The following is a 16,568-nucleotide window of genomic DNA, read 5'->3' as shown; positions in this document are numbered from 1 at the left end:
AAAGCGTTTGATAAGGTTCCCCATGGTAAGCTTTTGCAGAAAATACGGACACATGGGATTGAGGGTGATTTAGTGGTTTGGATCAAGAATTGGCTAGCTGTAAGAAAACAAAGGGTCGTGGTTGATGGGAAATATTCATCCTGGAGTTCAGTTACTAGTGGTGTGCCGCAGGGATCTGTTTTGGGGCCACTGCTGTTTGTCATTTTTATTCATGACCTGGATGAGGGCATGGAAGGATGGATTAGTAAATTTGCGGATGACACTAAAGTCGGTGGAGTTGTAGACAGTGCGGAGAGAAGTGGCAGGTTACAGAGGGACATAGATAGGCTGCAGAGCTGGGCTGAGAGGTGGCAAATGGAGTTTAATGCGGAAAAGTGTGAGGTGATTCACTTTGGAAGGAGTAACAGGAATACAGAGTACTGGGCTAATGGTAAGATACTTGGTAGTGTGGATGAACAGAGGGATCTGGGTGTCCATGTGCATAGATCCCTGAAAGTTGGCACCCAGGTTGATAGGGTTGTTAAGAAGGCATACGGTGTGTTAGCTTTTATTGGTAGAGGGATTGAGTTTCGGAACCAGGAGGTCATGCTGCAACTGTACAAAACTCTGGTGCGGCCGCATTTGGAGTATTGCGTACAGTTCTGGTCGCCGTATTATAGGAAAGATGTGGAAGTGTTGGAAAGGATGCAGAGGAGATTTAGCAGGATGTTGCCTGGTATGGTGGGAAAATCATACGAGGAAAGGCTGAGGGGCTTGAGGTTGTTTTCGTTAGAGAGAAGAAGGTTAAGGGGTGACTTAATAGAGGCATACAAGATGATCAGAGGATTAGATAGGGGAGATAGTGAGAGCCTTTTTCCTCGGATGGAGATGGCTAACACGAGGGGACATAGCTTTAAATTGAGGGGTGAGAGATATAGGACAGATGTTAGAAGTAGGTTCTTTACTCAGAGAGTAGGAAGGGCGTGGAATGCCCTGCCTGCAGCAGTAGTGGACTTGTCAACAATAAGAGCATTCAAATGGTTATTGGATAAACATATGGATGATACTGGAATAGTGTAGATTAGAGGGGCTTTAGATTGGTTCCACTGGTCGGCGCAACATCGAGGGCCGAAGGGCCTGTACTGCGCTGTAATGTTCTAGGTTCTATGTTCTTCCATCTTCTTCCATCGGGAAAAAGATACAAAAGTCTGAGGTCACGTACCAACCAACTTAAGAACAGCTTCTTCCCTGCTGCCATCACACTTTTGAATGGACTAACTCGCATTAAGTTGATCTTTCTCTACATCCTAGCTGTGACTGCAACACTATGTTCTGCACTCTCTTCTTTCCTTCTCTCTGTACAGTATGCTCTGTCTGTATAGCATGCAAAAAACCTTTCTCTGTATCCCAATACATGCGACAATGATAAATCAAATCAAAAATCAAATATCGAGACCAGGGCGTGTGGATGGTTTCTGCCACCTGGCCTCCAGCTCGGTGGCCATGGGTGTCCCTGAATAAGCAAAGAATTCAGTTCCTGTCCAAGGAGCTTAAGCTAGCACTCGATTGTTCACTTGGAAGTGTCAGGGTGGCTGTGCTGGTTATAATGATAGTTCACTTATGGTTGGGTCGTATTTTCTTTCGCCCGCCTGCAGCATTCTTCCATTCATTCTTAAAACATGATCCACAATGTTTATCCTGTGGAGATCTCCTTCCCACCAAGGTACCATGAGGTTGTATTCCCATTAGAGAGAAACAGGAGGATAACTCCTCAGAGAACTGAGGATCTGTCCAAAGTGTGGGCATTATAGAGGGGAGCGAACTATCCCAATCTTTGCCATGCTCCCATACAAACTTTCTAATCGTTTGATTAGTTGAATGGCTCCACTGAACTACCTGTTTTAGAAGTCTGAAAATTCTTCATTATGTTCAATATCAATAGATTGCATTGATTGGTCAATGGTTTCTTTTGACATCCACCTTGGGAAAACACACCCACTAAAACTTATTTGATGAAGTATTATGCAGCCAAACAGCCTCAGGTTATCTGGGTGTCTCATCTACTGATGTACATAGCTGAACCTTCTCTAAAGGATCCATCAGACCTATAGCCATTCTTTCAAAAGGCACCTTCATTTTGGGGGACATGGCCACCAGAAGAGCTTTCGATTTGGGATGAGGTGCAACTAGATGACAGTCTGATCCGTCGGCACGAGATATTCTTACAATCACCTCACCAATAAAATCTTTGCAAAGTCTCTTTCCTCATTTTGTTTGAATGTTGAGACGCAGTGAGCCAATCTCTTGACTGTAGCACAAAGGGTTTGAGGAAATCAATCGCTAGTTGTTCGCAAATGTATTCTTCAGGAGAAATCATAGTTAATATCATAGAATCATAGAAACCCTACAGTACAGAAAGAGGCCATTCGGCCCATCGAGTCTGCACCGACCAGAATCCCACCCAGGCCCTACATATCCCTACATATTTACCCACTAATCCCTCTAACCTACACATCTCAGGACACTAAGGGCAATTTTAGCATGGCCAATCAACCTAACCCGCACGTCTTTGGACTGTGGGAGGAAACCGGAGCACCCGGAGGAAACCCACGCAGACACGAGGAGAATGTGCAAACTCCACACAGACAGTGACCCAAGCCGGGAATCGAACCCAGGTCCCTGGAGCTGTGAAGCAGCAGTGCTAACCACTGTGCTACCGTAAATGTGAAATAGGAAGACTAAAATGTGTCATATTCTTTCAGCACCTCACCATTGGCTGATGGCAGTAAGGAAGCTTCAATGATGGATCACTTCCATATATACAGATAGGTTAAACCTACAGGAGGAATGGATACCATAATGCCATAGCCAGGGAGAGATTCATAGAAAGAACAAAGAACAAAGAACAAAGAACAATACAGCACAGGAACAGGCCCTTCGGCCCTCCAAGCCCGCACCGCTCCCCGGTCCAGGATTGAATCCTGAATCCAGGATCCCCGCCCAATTTTCCAGCCTATCTAATACTAATATCCTATCCACCGAGCTGTCCCTCACAGCTACGATGCTTTGTTCATCACAACCTATTAACTCACCCCCACCCCCCCATTCCAGACCATGTGATCTCCAGGGAGAGGCGAAAACCCAGAGTGAAAACCCCAGGGCCAATATGGGGAAAAAAAATCTGGGAAATTCCTCTCCGACCCCCTGAGGCGATCGAAACGAGTCCAGGAGATCACACTGGCCCTGATCGGAAAATGCTTCCCAACCCTATTCATTTCCACTTCCACGAACACCATATGAATTCCCTGCCCCCGAGACAGGTTCCCAACTATCCGCAGTCTCGCTCTGTACTGGCACCAGCAAGATGATCATAGAATGAAGCCTTGAAACGAGAAACAAAGAACAATTAGCCCGCGCCGCTCCCTGGTCCAAACTAGACCACTCTTTTGTATCCCTCCATTCCCACTCCGTTCATATAGCTGTCTAGATAAGTCTTAAACGTTCCCAGTGTGTCCGCCTCCACCACCTTGCCCGGCAACACATTCCAGGCCCCCACGACCCTCTGTGTAAAATATGTCCTTCTGATATCTGTGTTAAACCTCCCCCCCTTCACCTTGAACCTATGACCCCTCGTGAACGTCACCACCGACCCGGGGAAAAGCTTCCCACCGTTCACCCTATCTATGCCTTTCATAATTTTATACACCTCTATTAAGTCTCCCCTCATCCTCCGTCTTTCCAAGGAGAACAACCCCAGTTGTTTGCAGTTTGCAGCAAAGAAAGAGGCCACTCGTCCCATTGTGCCTGAGGCTACAACGAAAAAAGAGCCCCCTCCCCCCCACCCCCAACCAGCTGAGTCCCACTTTCCAGCATTTGGTCTGTATCCCTGCAGATTACTGCACTTTAGGTGAAAATTCAGACACCTGTTCAATGAGTTGAGGGTTTCTGCCTCTGCTCCTCTTTCGGGTGGTGAGTTCTGGACCGCCCCACAACTCTCAGGGTGAAAAATGTTTTCCTCATACCCCGTCTAATCTTTCAGTCAATGACTTTAAATCAAACCTTTGTTTCTCCATCTTATTCATTAGCTCTTGTAATTATTGCAGAGTTAAACATTCAACATTGCAAATAATACTGACAGGAACCAGCTTGTAAATCCACTCACCAGAGTAAACGTGGAACCTCAAAGTGATACAACTTCTGCTCAAGTAAATCGGCCATTACCATCTACTCTATCCAGACCTCTCACAATTTTGTACATCTCAGTCAAATCGCTCCTCAGCCTCCTCTGCTCCAAGGAGAAGCCCAGCCCATCCCATGTTTCTTACAGCTGCAGTTTCCCAGTCATATCCCTACAGTGCAGAAGGGAACCATTCAGCCCATCAAGTCAGCACTGGCAACAATCCCACCCAAGCCCCATCCCTGTAACCCAATGTATTTATCCTGCTAAGCCCCTGACACCAATTTACCATGGCCAATCTACCTAATCCGCGCACATCTTTGGACTGTGGGAAGAAATCAGAGCACTGGAGGAAACCCACACAGACATGGGAAGAATGTGCAAACTCCACACAGACAATCAGCCAAGGCCGGAATTGAACCCGGGTCTCTGATGCTTGTGTCACTGTGCTCCCCCAGTCCGAGCAACATCCCTGTAAAGTTCCTCTATACTCTCTCGAATGCAATTACATCGTTTTTGTAATGAAGTGACCAGTGCCGTATAGAATTCCAGACTCCCTTTCTTTCCGTGTTATGACAGACAAAAGGAAACCTTAAAACTCAATGGGTGTAAGGCTAACGTGAATGGATTCTATCAACCTACCGTTGTATTATGATGGTCCCTCATCCAAACTAGAGTGGCTGTCTCAGACTTGCAAAGTGTGAAACAAACACAGGGGAGGCGATTCTCCCATCCCAACCCGCAACTTTTCTGGCGGGTCGCGGTGGGAGATGCGCCTCGTTCCGGGATTTGCGCATGCGCCGGGAACGGATGTGCATCTCCCAGTTGGAGACCAGACCACGCTGGAAACCGACGGGAAGACAGGGAAGTCATTTGAACCTTCTTTAACTTTAAATGTCATTATCGGGAACTTGCCGACCCTGATTGAATCTCCCATTCCGCCAGGAGTACTTCATTCCGGCGGGGTTCAGAGTAGCTCCCCACATTCAGGGGATGAGCGGGAGACCCCGTCAGAATGAAGGGGGGGGCAATCAGGGCACCCCAGGGGGTTGGGCAGTGGGGGTGGTGCCCCCCGGGCCTGGGTACCCTGGCAGTGCCAGCCTGTGCCCACTGGCACTGCCCAAGGGGTAAAGTGCTCATTTATTAGATTTTTTTGGCTGAAGGGCTCGTGTTTTCACTCCTGCATTGGCAGTGCGGATTGGGAAAATTGTTGACAAACTGAACTGGTTTGATGATGGTTTGATGTTAGTTCAGCAAGGGGAGGAGATGTAAATATCAATGAGCATTGGATCCACTGCCCCCAAAACACCGCAGAGACAAGCCACAGACACTCTTGACTGCAGAGGTGGGTTGTGCAAAGGTCAAACCTCAGTGCTCTGAGACTTGGTAGGAAAAGAAAGAAACAAATAACAGCCTCCAGCTGTCACCCTGACACACCCTCACACTCCACATACATTCCCAAACATACCGCTCCTACCACCTAATTCCCTGCTGCCCACTCCCCATGGCTATTCATAGCTTCCATGCTCCTTTACACACCCATTATAGCCCCTATGCCAACTTAGTGCCAGCTAACATCAACCCATGCACTCACTCTTTGCCCTGACACCCTTCATGCCAACTCTTTCAATCCACCATGGGCAGACCTCAGGACCCACAATGAAATAAAATAAAACTTTCAGTGTCTATTGTGAATGCACTATCATTCTCATTGATAAAGAGTAATTCATTATATTTAAATTCCTTCAGCAAATTAATCCCTTATAAAATAAATATTAGTATTCATAGACCCATATTTTATAACTAGTTGGAGCTGTCATCAAACTGTGAACTGACTCACTCCTCATTTTGAGAATGATAGATTATGAAATCAGATATGCAGAACCGATCCTATAATGATATCCCTCAGGCATATGTCAATAGAGTGAATAGAAGTACTGTTTTTATTTTCAACTGCAGGCTATTTAATGTTATTTTCAATTTAAAGGGCAGGAGATTTAAATACCTCGACAGATTGACAATTCTAATGACTTTATCACATTTTATGCACACTATGTTTACCTTTAACAATCCCAAAGGGCAAATGATCTCACTCAAAGACACTTGACCTCTCCCAAAAGCCACCTTACATCTTACAAATGTGTCCCTAGACCTACAAAAATGGAACCCCTATCCCTCCAAAGAACTAATATAAGTTTGGACTTTCTCCTGAAAAGTATAAAGCCCATAAGTCATGTTTTGGATATTCCACTGGTGAAAATTTGATCTGTTTGAAGGAAGCTTCATTTTTACGTGTGCAGTTGCCGTTATGAACCAAAGATGGGATAAGTATACATTGACTCCTATCCCGACTAGTGACAATAATGGGTGTCGTGTTCAGGAGTTCCAGAATCAGGCCTCTGGCACCAATTTCATTAAGCTGGAGACCCTCTCTGTCCCCACTGACATTCTGGATCGATGCTTTTAAAGAGCAAAATCTGCATAAGCATTTGGACTTTTATTTGATTTCATCTCACAATGGCCTTTGAGGTCTACCCACGGTAGACACTGGTTGAATTGGTACAGAAGGCGTAAGAGCAACTTATGCCAACCCATGCTCCTCCACTCACAAGTCTTGTGAGTGGAGGAGCATGGGTTGGTATAAGGTGGCATCAAGTTGGCATAGGGGTTGCAAAGGGCCGTGGGGCTTGGTAGAAGAATGTTGGTCAGCAAGAAGAGCATGAGGAGACATTGGTAGGATAAAGAGGAGTGTGCTGGCATTGAGGGTATGAGCAGCCATAGGGAGTGTGTGGAGGTGAGGGGGTGGCAAGGCTGGGTGCTCAAGGACTGTTTTTTAAAAATTGTAATTGGGAACAAGTCCTCAAGCACCGAGGCAACTCTTTTAAATAGTCCACTTTAGCACCCGGCAACCCCATGACTGCCTTTGCATTGTTTCTTGGGAGTGTGGGCCTAAATCCTGTTAACGCCTCAGAAATGAAAATTTGAAGGTCGAATGCACTTTTTCCCAAGTAGAATTTTTAGAGTTGGGAATTTCCACAACTCTGTGTTCCCAACTTGGGAACAAAAATCTATCCCTGTGTTTCTGTACAGTTGAAATATCTGTGTGGGGTGTATGACCTGAATTGTTGTAATGAAGAAGAGGCTCTCTGACTCAGACAGAATGGCACCCATTCCAGAATTCCCACCTCTGAATCTGGCACCCACCATTCTCACCATGGGGGAAATAAGGGAGGTGATGTGATTTGCACATCTGTGGTTTGGGGGGCAGTTGTACAATTAACAGAGCAGCTGTATTTAAACAGATCCAATTTTAATCTACAGGATGTTGAAAACACAACTTGTGGGCCTTAGAGAAAGCCTTATCAGAGGTCTTTGGAGAGATTAGATATCCTTTTTGAATAGGTTTCAGGACACCTTTGTTGGAGGTCAAGTGCCCTTTGGGATTGCTAAAATTAGACATGAATGTGCATTAAAAAGTAGGTGAACTGAATGATCCTGTCCTGTTTATTGGAACTGCACTGCACATTGGAAACTGTCATGCCCATTGGAGCTGTTAAGCTGTCAGTGTATTTAAATCACCTGCCCTTTAAACAAAAAAAAAACCTGCAGTTAAAAAAGATCAGTGTTTCCTATTTCAGTTTGCCCATTGACATAAGCCTGAGGGAAATCATTATCAGGTTTGTATAGAATGAATGATCACACATTATCATAGCCTGAGAGTTCACAGTTTGAATGACAGCTCCAAGTCAACAGAAAAATTTCGATGTGTGGCTAGGAATACAAATGTTACTTTCATAGGGATGAAATATTTAAAGAAATAAAAATTTAGGGAATGGGTTTTTAATCAAATAGTAATCAACAGACACTAGGAAATTTTTTTTATTTCATGTAATCATGGGTCCTGAGGTTTGCCATGGTGGATACTGGCTGAGTTGGTATGGAGGGTGTCAAGACAAAGGGTAATGGTTGTGGTGCATGAATTGGCTCTAAGTTTACACAAGGACTATAAAGGTCCATAGGTGTGGGTAGAAGGGCATAGGTTGGCATGGAGGGTATGATAGGCATGGAGGCATGTGAGGGTGCATAAAATGGCATGAGTTGGCATGGATGGGGAAAGGGGAGAGTGCTGAAGGGTATGGGGTTTTAGGGGTGAGGGCTAGAGAACTGTTGTTTCATTTTATTGTTTTTCTTACAAGCCCTAGAGCACCAACATTGACCTTTCACACAACCCGCCTTCATACTGTGTCTGGGGAGGCAGCTCTCAATCTAGTTAACACACTGGGCCCGATTTCACCATTGCGTTGTGCCTGTTTTCAGGTGTGAAAACTTGGCAAAGTTGGGCTTGAGGCGAACAGTGCAATCCGTGCCTGCATCCGCGCAGATTCCCACTTTACCAAGGCCTGAAAATGACTGCGATCAGCACCGTGCCACTCTGCGGGCAATCGGTGAGGGGGAAGGGGGGGTCCGCTGCCACTCTATGGACAATCAGTGGGGGGAATGTGGGGGTCCGCTGCCACTTGGCGGGCAATCAGTGGGGGGGTGAAGAGGGGCAGGGGGTCACGATCGGTCTGGGTAGCGGGGGGAGTGGTGGGTCGATAAGGGGGACAGTTATGTTGTGGGGATGGGGCAATGTCTGTGGGGGCCATCGCTCCCGGGCTGCTTTCTGTGGCCCGGGAGCGATGTGGCAGGGGAGCATTTTTCAAATTTCTTTCACTGTGCATGCGCAGTTGAAGGCTCCAATCAGAGCAGCAGCATTTCGGGCGCGATAAGCCCCGCCCACAGCGCGATTCAGATCCGCTATTTCTTTTCAGGCTCAGTGCATATGGGGGCGCTTGAGAACAGGTTTACAAGTCGGATCTGAATCATGCCCAGATTCAGCACGTAGAATCAAAATGGTAAAAACGCCCCCAGCATGTCTTGTTGTTGTTTCCCCCTCCCCCAGAACGAAAATGGGAATATCTGGGACATTTTCTCCCAAGTTGGGTTTACAGAGTTGGGACTTATCCGTACTCAGCGCTCCTGACTTTGGAGTGAAATTTCAGGCCCCTGTGTATTTGTGTACAATGGAAGTATTGATAAGGGTGTGTAATGGAAATGTCCAATGCCTTCACTAACCTTCATCAATTGTTTAATGGTATTAAACTTCAGCAGCACTGTATCCACAGCTTTGCGTTTCACCAGTGTTACTGACAGCAATGGCCGCCTGCTCCCACTGGATGTAGGGCACACACGGTAGCAATAACCACCATATTTCCCTTCCATACATTCATCATCCATTTGAACAATTGTGGGGGAGGGTGGAGTATCCACTGGAATATTAAATACTCACCACTATTTTCCTTTATGCATTTAGCGCAGGCGATTCTTTACAAAACAACAAAGGGAAAATGTTCCCTATAATTGGAAGTTCAAGTTATTGAGATTGGATGAGATAAAGGGATAGATTTTCTGGTCCCAGCCGCCACCAACATTGTAACGAGCGGGACATTTGGCGGACGATTTAAAGTTCCAGTGACCTCAGGCATTGCCCCATTCTTGGGGCACGCACAGCTGGAAAGTCCCATCCCAAATCTTTAATGAAGAGAAGGGAATAATTGGAGACACGGGGAAGGTTTTCCTGGCTTCGCTTGTCTCGAAACCAGAAAATCCTGCCCGAGGTCAGCGGACCTTTCCATGGTCTGCCTCTCGCCCGCTACGATTCCCCTGACAGGCGGGATGGGAAAATTCCAGCCATGATCTGCAATTAGTGGTAACTGAGAAATCTATTGAATAAGAATCGATATCTTACAAATTTATGTAATGAGAAAATCTGACAGGGTTAACCTGATTAGAATACGATAAAGAGGATGAGCTCCATGTCCCTGGATACTGTTACCGACTGAAAATCAATTGGTTTCAGTTTTGAACATTTCAATTGATGCAGAATTCACAGTCCTTCAGGGAGAGAGATCCTGAACATTCTTATCTTCTCATGTGAAAGAGCTCTTCCTGACGTCACTCCTAAATAGTTTACCTCTAATTTTAGTATTGTTGTCCTTGTTCTGTGTTCCTCACCAGAGGACATAATTCTTCTGCATTTTTCCTACTGAATAATGCAAAATTTCAGAGGATGTACAGAACAGAAATAGGACAAGTCCAACTAGGCTGTGCTAGTGTTTATGTGACAGAAGTGTCTCTATCCATCCATTTTACCTGACCCCAGCCTTTCAGCAGATCTTTCTATTCCCCTTTCTTCCATGTACTCTTACGAATTCTTTCAAAAGCATCTAAGCTATTTGACTCAACCACCGCCTGTGATAGTGCACTGCATGTTCTCATCACTCTTTGTATAAAGAAATTTCTCTGAACTCCCCGTTGTGTTTATTGGTAACTCTCTTGTTTATAATGCTTTTAGGTTTGGATGTTTCCACAAGTGGGAATGTCACCTCAACATCTCCCCTGTCTAACTCATTCAGAATTGTGGAGACTTCCATCAGGTTCTCTCTTTTCTAAAGAAAAATAATCAGTCAAAATTTAATCCCACAATGGTGAAACCCTGGAATTAAAGCTGAACCTGTCACTACAACAGAAGCTGAGGTGGGAATTGAACCCTTGTCCCTGGTGCTGTGAGGCAGCAGTGCTAGTCACTCTACCACCATGCCGCCCCATTGGAAGGAGGTAGAGAAGAACAGTAGCAAAGCAATGGAAGGAACAGATAAAGACCATGGTTCCAACTAGAGAGCAGCAACAGAGGGGATCCAGTGTTTGTATGCAAATCTTTGAGATGACAAGGTAAGTTGAGAATTAGATTGGGAAACACACGAGTGTCACATCCTTGATGAAAGAGTTGGAATGGGAACCACAGCAGTAAAGGAGGGGGAAAGGTTGGGTGGCCATGTTGTATAAAAGACGGACTAGACTGGAGGGAATTGCCGGAAACGAGTACCTCGTGACCTCCAGCAATGACAAGACATGAGTTCACCATCCACACAAACTACAAAGACCATTCCTGTCCAAAACAGTTCATCAACAATCACAGTGTAAGCTTCCTCAGGAAATGGAGATCGCTAAATCATTTGGAATTTTCAAAAACTATCGTCGGATCGCTTCATTTATAATTTTAAATGATCATTGCCATGGTGACCATATCAGTGGGTCATCGCTGGTTAAGCTCACACTGACCACAGTTATAAATGTTTGGGGAATACGAACGTCAGCGTTCAAAATCATTCATCGTTTTGATCAGAGTAAATAAAGGAGAAACTGTTTCCAGTGGCATTGAGGTCAGTAACCAGAGGTTATTGGGTGGGAGGGTGAGCTGTGAGGAGGATGCAGAGGTGATTTGGACAGGCTGAGTGTGTGGGCATATGCATGGCAGATGCAGCATAATGTGGCTATATGTGAGGCTATCCACTTTGGTAGCAATAATAGGAAGACAGATTATTACATGAATGGGTGTAAATTGAGAGAGGTAGATGCTTAGCGAGACCTTGGTGTCCTTGTACATCAGTCGCTGAAAGTAAGTGCGTAAGTACAGTAGACAGTAAAGAAGGCAAATGATATCCACGGCGGCACAGTAGCACAGTGGTTAGCACTGCTGCTTCACAGGTCCAGGGACCTGGGTTCGATTCCCGGCTTGGGTCACTGTCTGTGTGGAGTTTGCGCATTCTCCTCGTGTCTGCGTGGGTTTCCTCCGGGTGCTCCGGTTTCCTCCCACAGTGCAAAGATGTGCGGGTTAGGTTGATTGGCCATGCTAAAAATTGCCCCTTAATGTCCTGAGATGCGTAGGTTAGAGGGATGTGTAGGGATATGGGGGTAGGGCCTGGGTGGGATTGTGGTCGGTGCAGACTCGATGAGCTGAATGGCCTGTTTCTACACTGTAGGGTTTCTATGATTTCTTCTATGATTGTTGGCCTTCACAGCGAGAGGATTTGAGTATAGGAATAGGGACATTTTACTGTAATTGTATAGGGTGCTGGTGAGGCAACACCTGGAGTATTGTATGCCATTTTGATGTCTTGATCTGAGGAAGGATATCCTTGTTTTAGAGGGAGTATGACAAAAGTTTACCAGACTGATTCTTAGGATGGCAAGTCTGCCACATGAGGAGAGACTAAGCCAGTTAAGATTATATTCACTGGAGTTTAGAAAAGTGAGAGGGGATCTCATAGAACCTTATAAAATTCTAACAGGGTTAGACAGGGTAGATTCAGAAAGAATGTTCCCAATGGTCCAGAACTAGAGGTCATAGTTTGAGGATAAGCAGTAAACCTTTTAGAACTGAGGTGAGGAGAAATGTCTTCATCCAGAGGTTGGTGAATGTGTGGAATTCACTCTCACAGAATGTATTTGAGGCCAAAACGTTGTCTGATTTAAAAAAGGAATTAGATATAGCTCTTGAGGCTAAAGGGATCAAGGGATATGGGGGGAAGGGGGGGATCAGGATATTAAATTCGATGATCAACCATGATCAAAATGAATGGTGGAGCAGGATTGAAGGGCCGAATGGCCTACTCCTGTTTCTAGTTTCTATGTTTCTCAGGTGACTTTCAAAAGGACCAGGATGACATGAGATACTTACGCAGCAGGTTCTTGGGGATCTGGATGCATTTACTGAAATAATGATAGAGAAAACCCATGCTAACTACTGGCAGGAGGGTGGGTAACCTAACAACACATATGCAAGATAATTAGTGAAGGCAGAATTGAGGTAGTTTATTGAATGGCTGAGTAGGATAGAAGGGCTCCTCCTATTTACTAAGTTCTTATGAAAGAACCAGGTGAAGATAAGGCAAAATATTTTACACAGCGAGTTATTATAAATCAAAATACATTTACTAAAAGGGTAAGGGAAGAGGAATGAATATTCACAAGAGAATTGGATGAATATTTGAAGGTAACATATTGACAGGTCTATCAGGGAAAAGTAGGGGATTGGGATTAATTAGGTCAATGCACCCAAGTGCTAACAGAGATAGAATGAACCAGATATCCTACTTCTGTTTTGTTTCATATTTGACTGTGATTAACACAAAATCAAATTGGAAGAAATTTTTCCATTGTGGAGCTAACACAAGTACACTAACCTGAATAGCTTGCTTCTGTCTTAATTAGTTCTACAATTTCATCGTTAGACATTAGCAGGACAGGAGTATACTGAAATCAAATATTCCATGTGTGACGATAGTTGTGCAATTGAAATGGATACATATAATATTGTTTTTTATGTTTAAGGGAAATGTTTAAAAAATCAGTTTTATGCTACAGGCTGTCAGTATATCTGGGGTGACTACGGCTCAGATGCTGGGGAGCAGGATAATTACTCATTTTAGCCATGTAGTGTTTGCTGAGACAGAGCTAATGGATTTCTGCTTATAAAAATGAAAAGGTTCCCTGGGGTTTTTGATTAAAGGAATGGAATGTGGTTTCAGGTAGTGTCGGGTCCATTCATTCCTTAGAATAGAAGAAGACAGCGCTGATACGATGAATTTATTTTATTGAATAGAACTTAATATTAGATCAGAATTTACTATTAGATCATTACAAAAGCAAACAGAAAGAGAAAAACTGGAGAGAGAGAGAGAGAGGGAGAAACTGGCTTTTTCTGCTAGTCCTGAAATGATCAAAGCAGAACTCCAAACAGACTGAACAGGTCTCCAAACAGACTGCCAGTTGAACACACAGTGCCACGATAGATCCATCTCGTGGCCTCGCAGATGTTGTTTATGAAAAACTTTGTTAGGCTTATAAAAAAGACCTGTTTTTGCTTGCATTGTACTTTCAAAAAATGCAGTCAATTTTCCAGCTAACCCAGCATGCCTTCTGAGTTTTAAAGTGTGGCCAAGTTAGTTTTAAAAGATAGTCAAGTTAAGCTTGGCATTTAATTGTAATTGCATCGGCAGAAATATCTTAAATTGAAGTCTTTGCATAAATGAAGCAAACCATACACAGGCTCAGCAGGTAGGCAGGGTCATGTGATGGTGAGATTAATGGGAGGAGCTTGGTATGTAGGAGAAGAAAAACAGCTTTTCAGTTCTGGCTGGGGTTTGTTTAAAGACAGAGGCCTGCAAGCCGCTCTGAAAATCAAAACCTGTGAAAGCTTCGAGACTGTGTACACTCCTTATAGCAACTATATTTATGGTTGCTGACTGTATTTAAAGTGTTTTTTAAATCTCTAAGAAGAACATTGCTTATTTGGAACTGGCACATTGATAAGTTAGAAATTAGAGTTGTTTCTTTTCATTTAAAAAAAATATTGTTTAACCGCTAATGGTTAAACTGCTTCATTTGTTATAGTTACAGTCAAACAGTTATTAAATAGAGTTTGTTTTACTATAAAATTTGTCAGTGGAATTTCTCCTGGAGTGAAGCATCCTTTCCTCACATATATGCCAAGATAGAAAAATTGTTAGGGTCCAGTCCATTGTCCTAACGTATGCTGGAGTTCTGATCCAGGAACTTAACACATGGATAGGCTGCCCTTTTCCTACTCATAGAAATCATAGAAACCCTACAGTGCAGAAAGAGGCCACAATCCCACCCAGGCCCTACCCCCAAATCCCTCTAACCTACACATCTCAGGACACTAAGGGGCAATTTTAGCATGGCCAATCAACCTAACCCACACATCTTTGGAATGTGGGAGGAAACCGGAGCACCCATAGGAAACCCATGCAGACACGAGGAGAATGTGCAAACTCCTCACAGACAGTGACCCAAGCCAGGAATCAAACCCAGGTCCCTGGAGCTGTGAAGCAGCAGTGCTAACCACTGTGCTACCGTGCCGCCCAATGTACTGGATCTATTGAAAGCAGACATCTTTCCTTCAGCAACACAGGAATAATGAGGCAAATTGATTGTTTCCCCCACCTCCTCCACTATCCTTACTGAGATTTCCAGTGGTGACTCAACTTGGATTATGCCTTCATTCACATGTCACAGAACCACACAGTGTAATTGATACTGAGATATGAGATTACTTCCTCACTCCTTGATTTACCCTCCCTACTGCGTCTGGACATTACCCGGTCTCCAATTACCAATGTGACTGAGTCACCGTTTCACTGCATAATTGTGTGTAAATTCACCCCCTCCATATCATGATGCAGCAACCAAGGCACTTAGCCAATCAGGTAATGGTTTTAGCATGCCAATGGTTGAATGCAACTCTTAATCACTCCATGAACAGAGCAGAGCAGAAGCACCACAGAGTAATTCTGAGTGTCCCTGGATGTCATAGGATCCCGACTGTGCAGAAGAGGCCACTTGGCCCATCAAGTCTGCATCAACTCTATGACAGAGTATCTTATCCAGCTCCTCTCTCCGCCTTATCCCCATAACCCCACACATTTACCATAGCTAGTCCCCTTCACCTACACATTGTGGGACACAAAGGGGCAATTTAGCATGGCACATATTCGGACTGTGGGAGGAAACCGGAGCACCCGGAGGAAACCCACGCAGACATGCGGAGAATGTGCAAATTCCACACAGACAGTAACCCGAGGCCAGAATTGAGCCCGGGTCCCTGGCGCTGTGGGGCAATAGTGCTAACCACAGTGCCACCGTGCCACCACTGTGGCTGGTGGGAATCATTAGCATTCCAATCCAGGATACCTACTTTTGTTTCATTGTACACGATCGCCTTTAACCAGTGGATGTCAGCTGTCTTAAATGGAACCAGCACAAAGAGGGTATCGGGATTGTTTTCAGCTCTGGAATCTGCAGCCACTGATTCCGGGTAAAATATCCTTAGAGTTGTTTTGTTGCCAACATCATTTTCATAGCCTCTCACTGGAGCATTGTTTAATCTGGGAACAAAGAGCATTTTAGTACAATCTTTAAAAAATAAGATTGCGTCCAATGAACTAATCTATTTTCAATGATCTCAGTCACATTTACTATTATGTGACTCAGTTATTTGCAAAGGAGGTGCAGTGGTCATGGCCCCAGGCTCCAGTTGTAATTATGGTTAGCAACACCTGATGAAGGGGCAGCGCTCCGAAAGCTCGTGCTACCAAATAGACCCGTTGGGCTTTAACCTGGTGTTGTGACTCTACTTACTGTGCCCAACCCAGTCCAACACCGGCATCTCCACATCATGAGCAACACCCCCCTGGGGGTTGGGAGGAGCAGGAGTTATTTGCAACTAAGAAATAAAGCCGCATTTAGATTTTACAATCTTGAACTCCAGGGGTCAAACTGAAAATGTTCAAATGTCCATTGACCTCTGGTCCCACTGGTGCTGGTTGGGGAGGGGTGGGTGTGGGGCCCGGGGGAGGGGGGGGGGTGTAATGGCAGGCAGGGGGAAGGGACAATGTGGTGGGAGTTGGATGCAATCATTCAAATAAAGGCAAAATACTGCGGATTGCTGGGATCTGAAACAAAAACAACAAATGCTGGAAAATCTCAGCAGCTCTGACAGCATCTGTGG

The 16,568-nt window shown here is 44.8% G+C and overlaps 1 protein-coding gene across 1 annotated transcript in view; it reads right to left on the bottom strand.

Moving 5' to 3' along the window:
• The window catches only part of LOC144479885 (CMP-N-acetylneuraminate-beta-galactosamide-alpha-2,3-sialyltransferase 4-like), a 121,835-nt gene that overhangs the window by 17,243 nt on the left and 88,024 nt on the right, over positions 1-16,568 (bottom strand). The window contains exon 7 of the mRNA XM_078198924.1: positions 15,756-15,945. Coding sequence (XP_078055050.1) covers positions 15,756-15,945 — 190 coding nt within the window. The remainder of the gene's footprint in view (positions 1-15,755; positions 15,946-16,568) is intronic.

The sequence above is a fragment of the Mustelus asterias genome, chromosome 27, assembly GCF_964213995.1.
Source record: "Mustelus asterias chromosome 27, sMusAst1.hap1.1, whole genome shotgun sequence".
Classification (NCBI taxonomy): Eukaryota; Metazoa; Chordata; class Chondrichthyes; order Carcharhiniformes; family Triakidae; genus Mustelus; species Mustelus asterias.
This window is presented reverse-complemented; position numbering and strand designations above follow the sequence as displayed.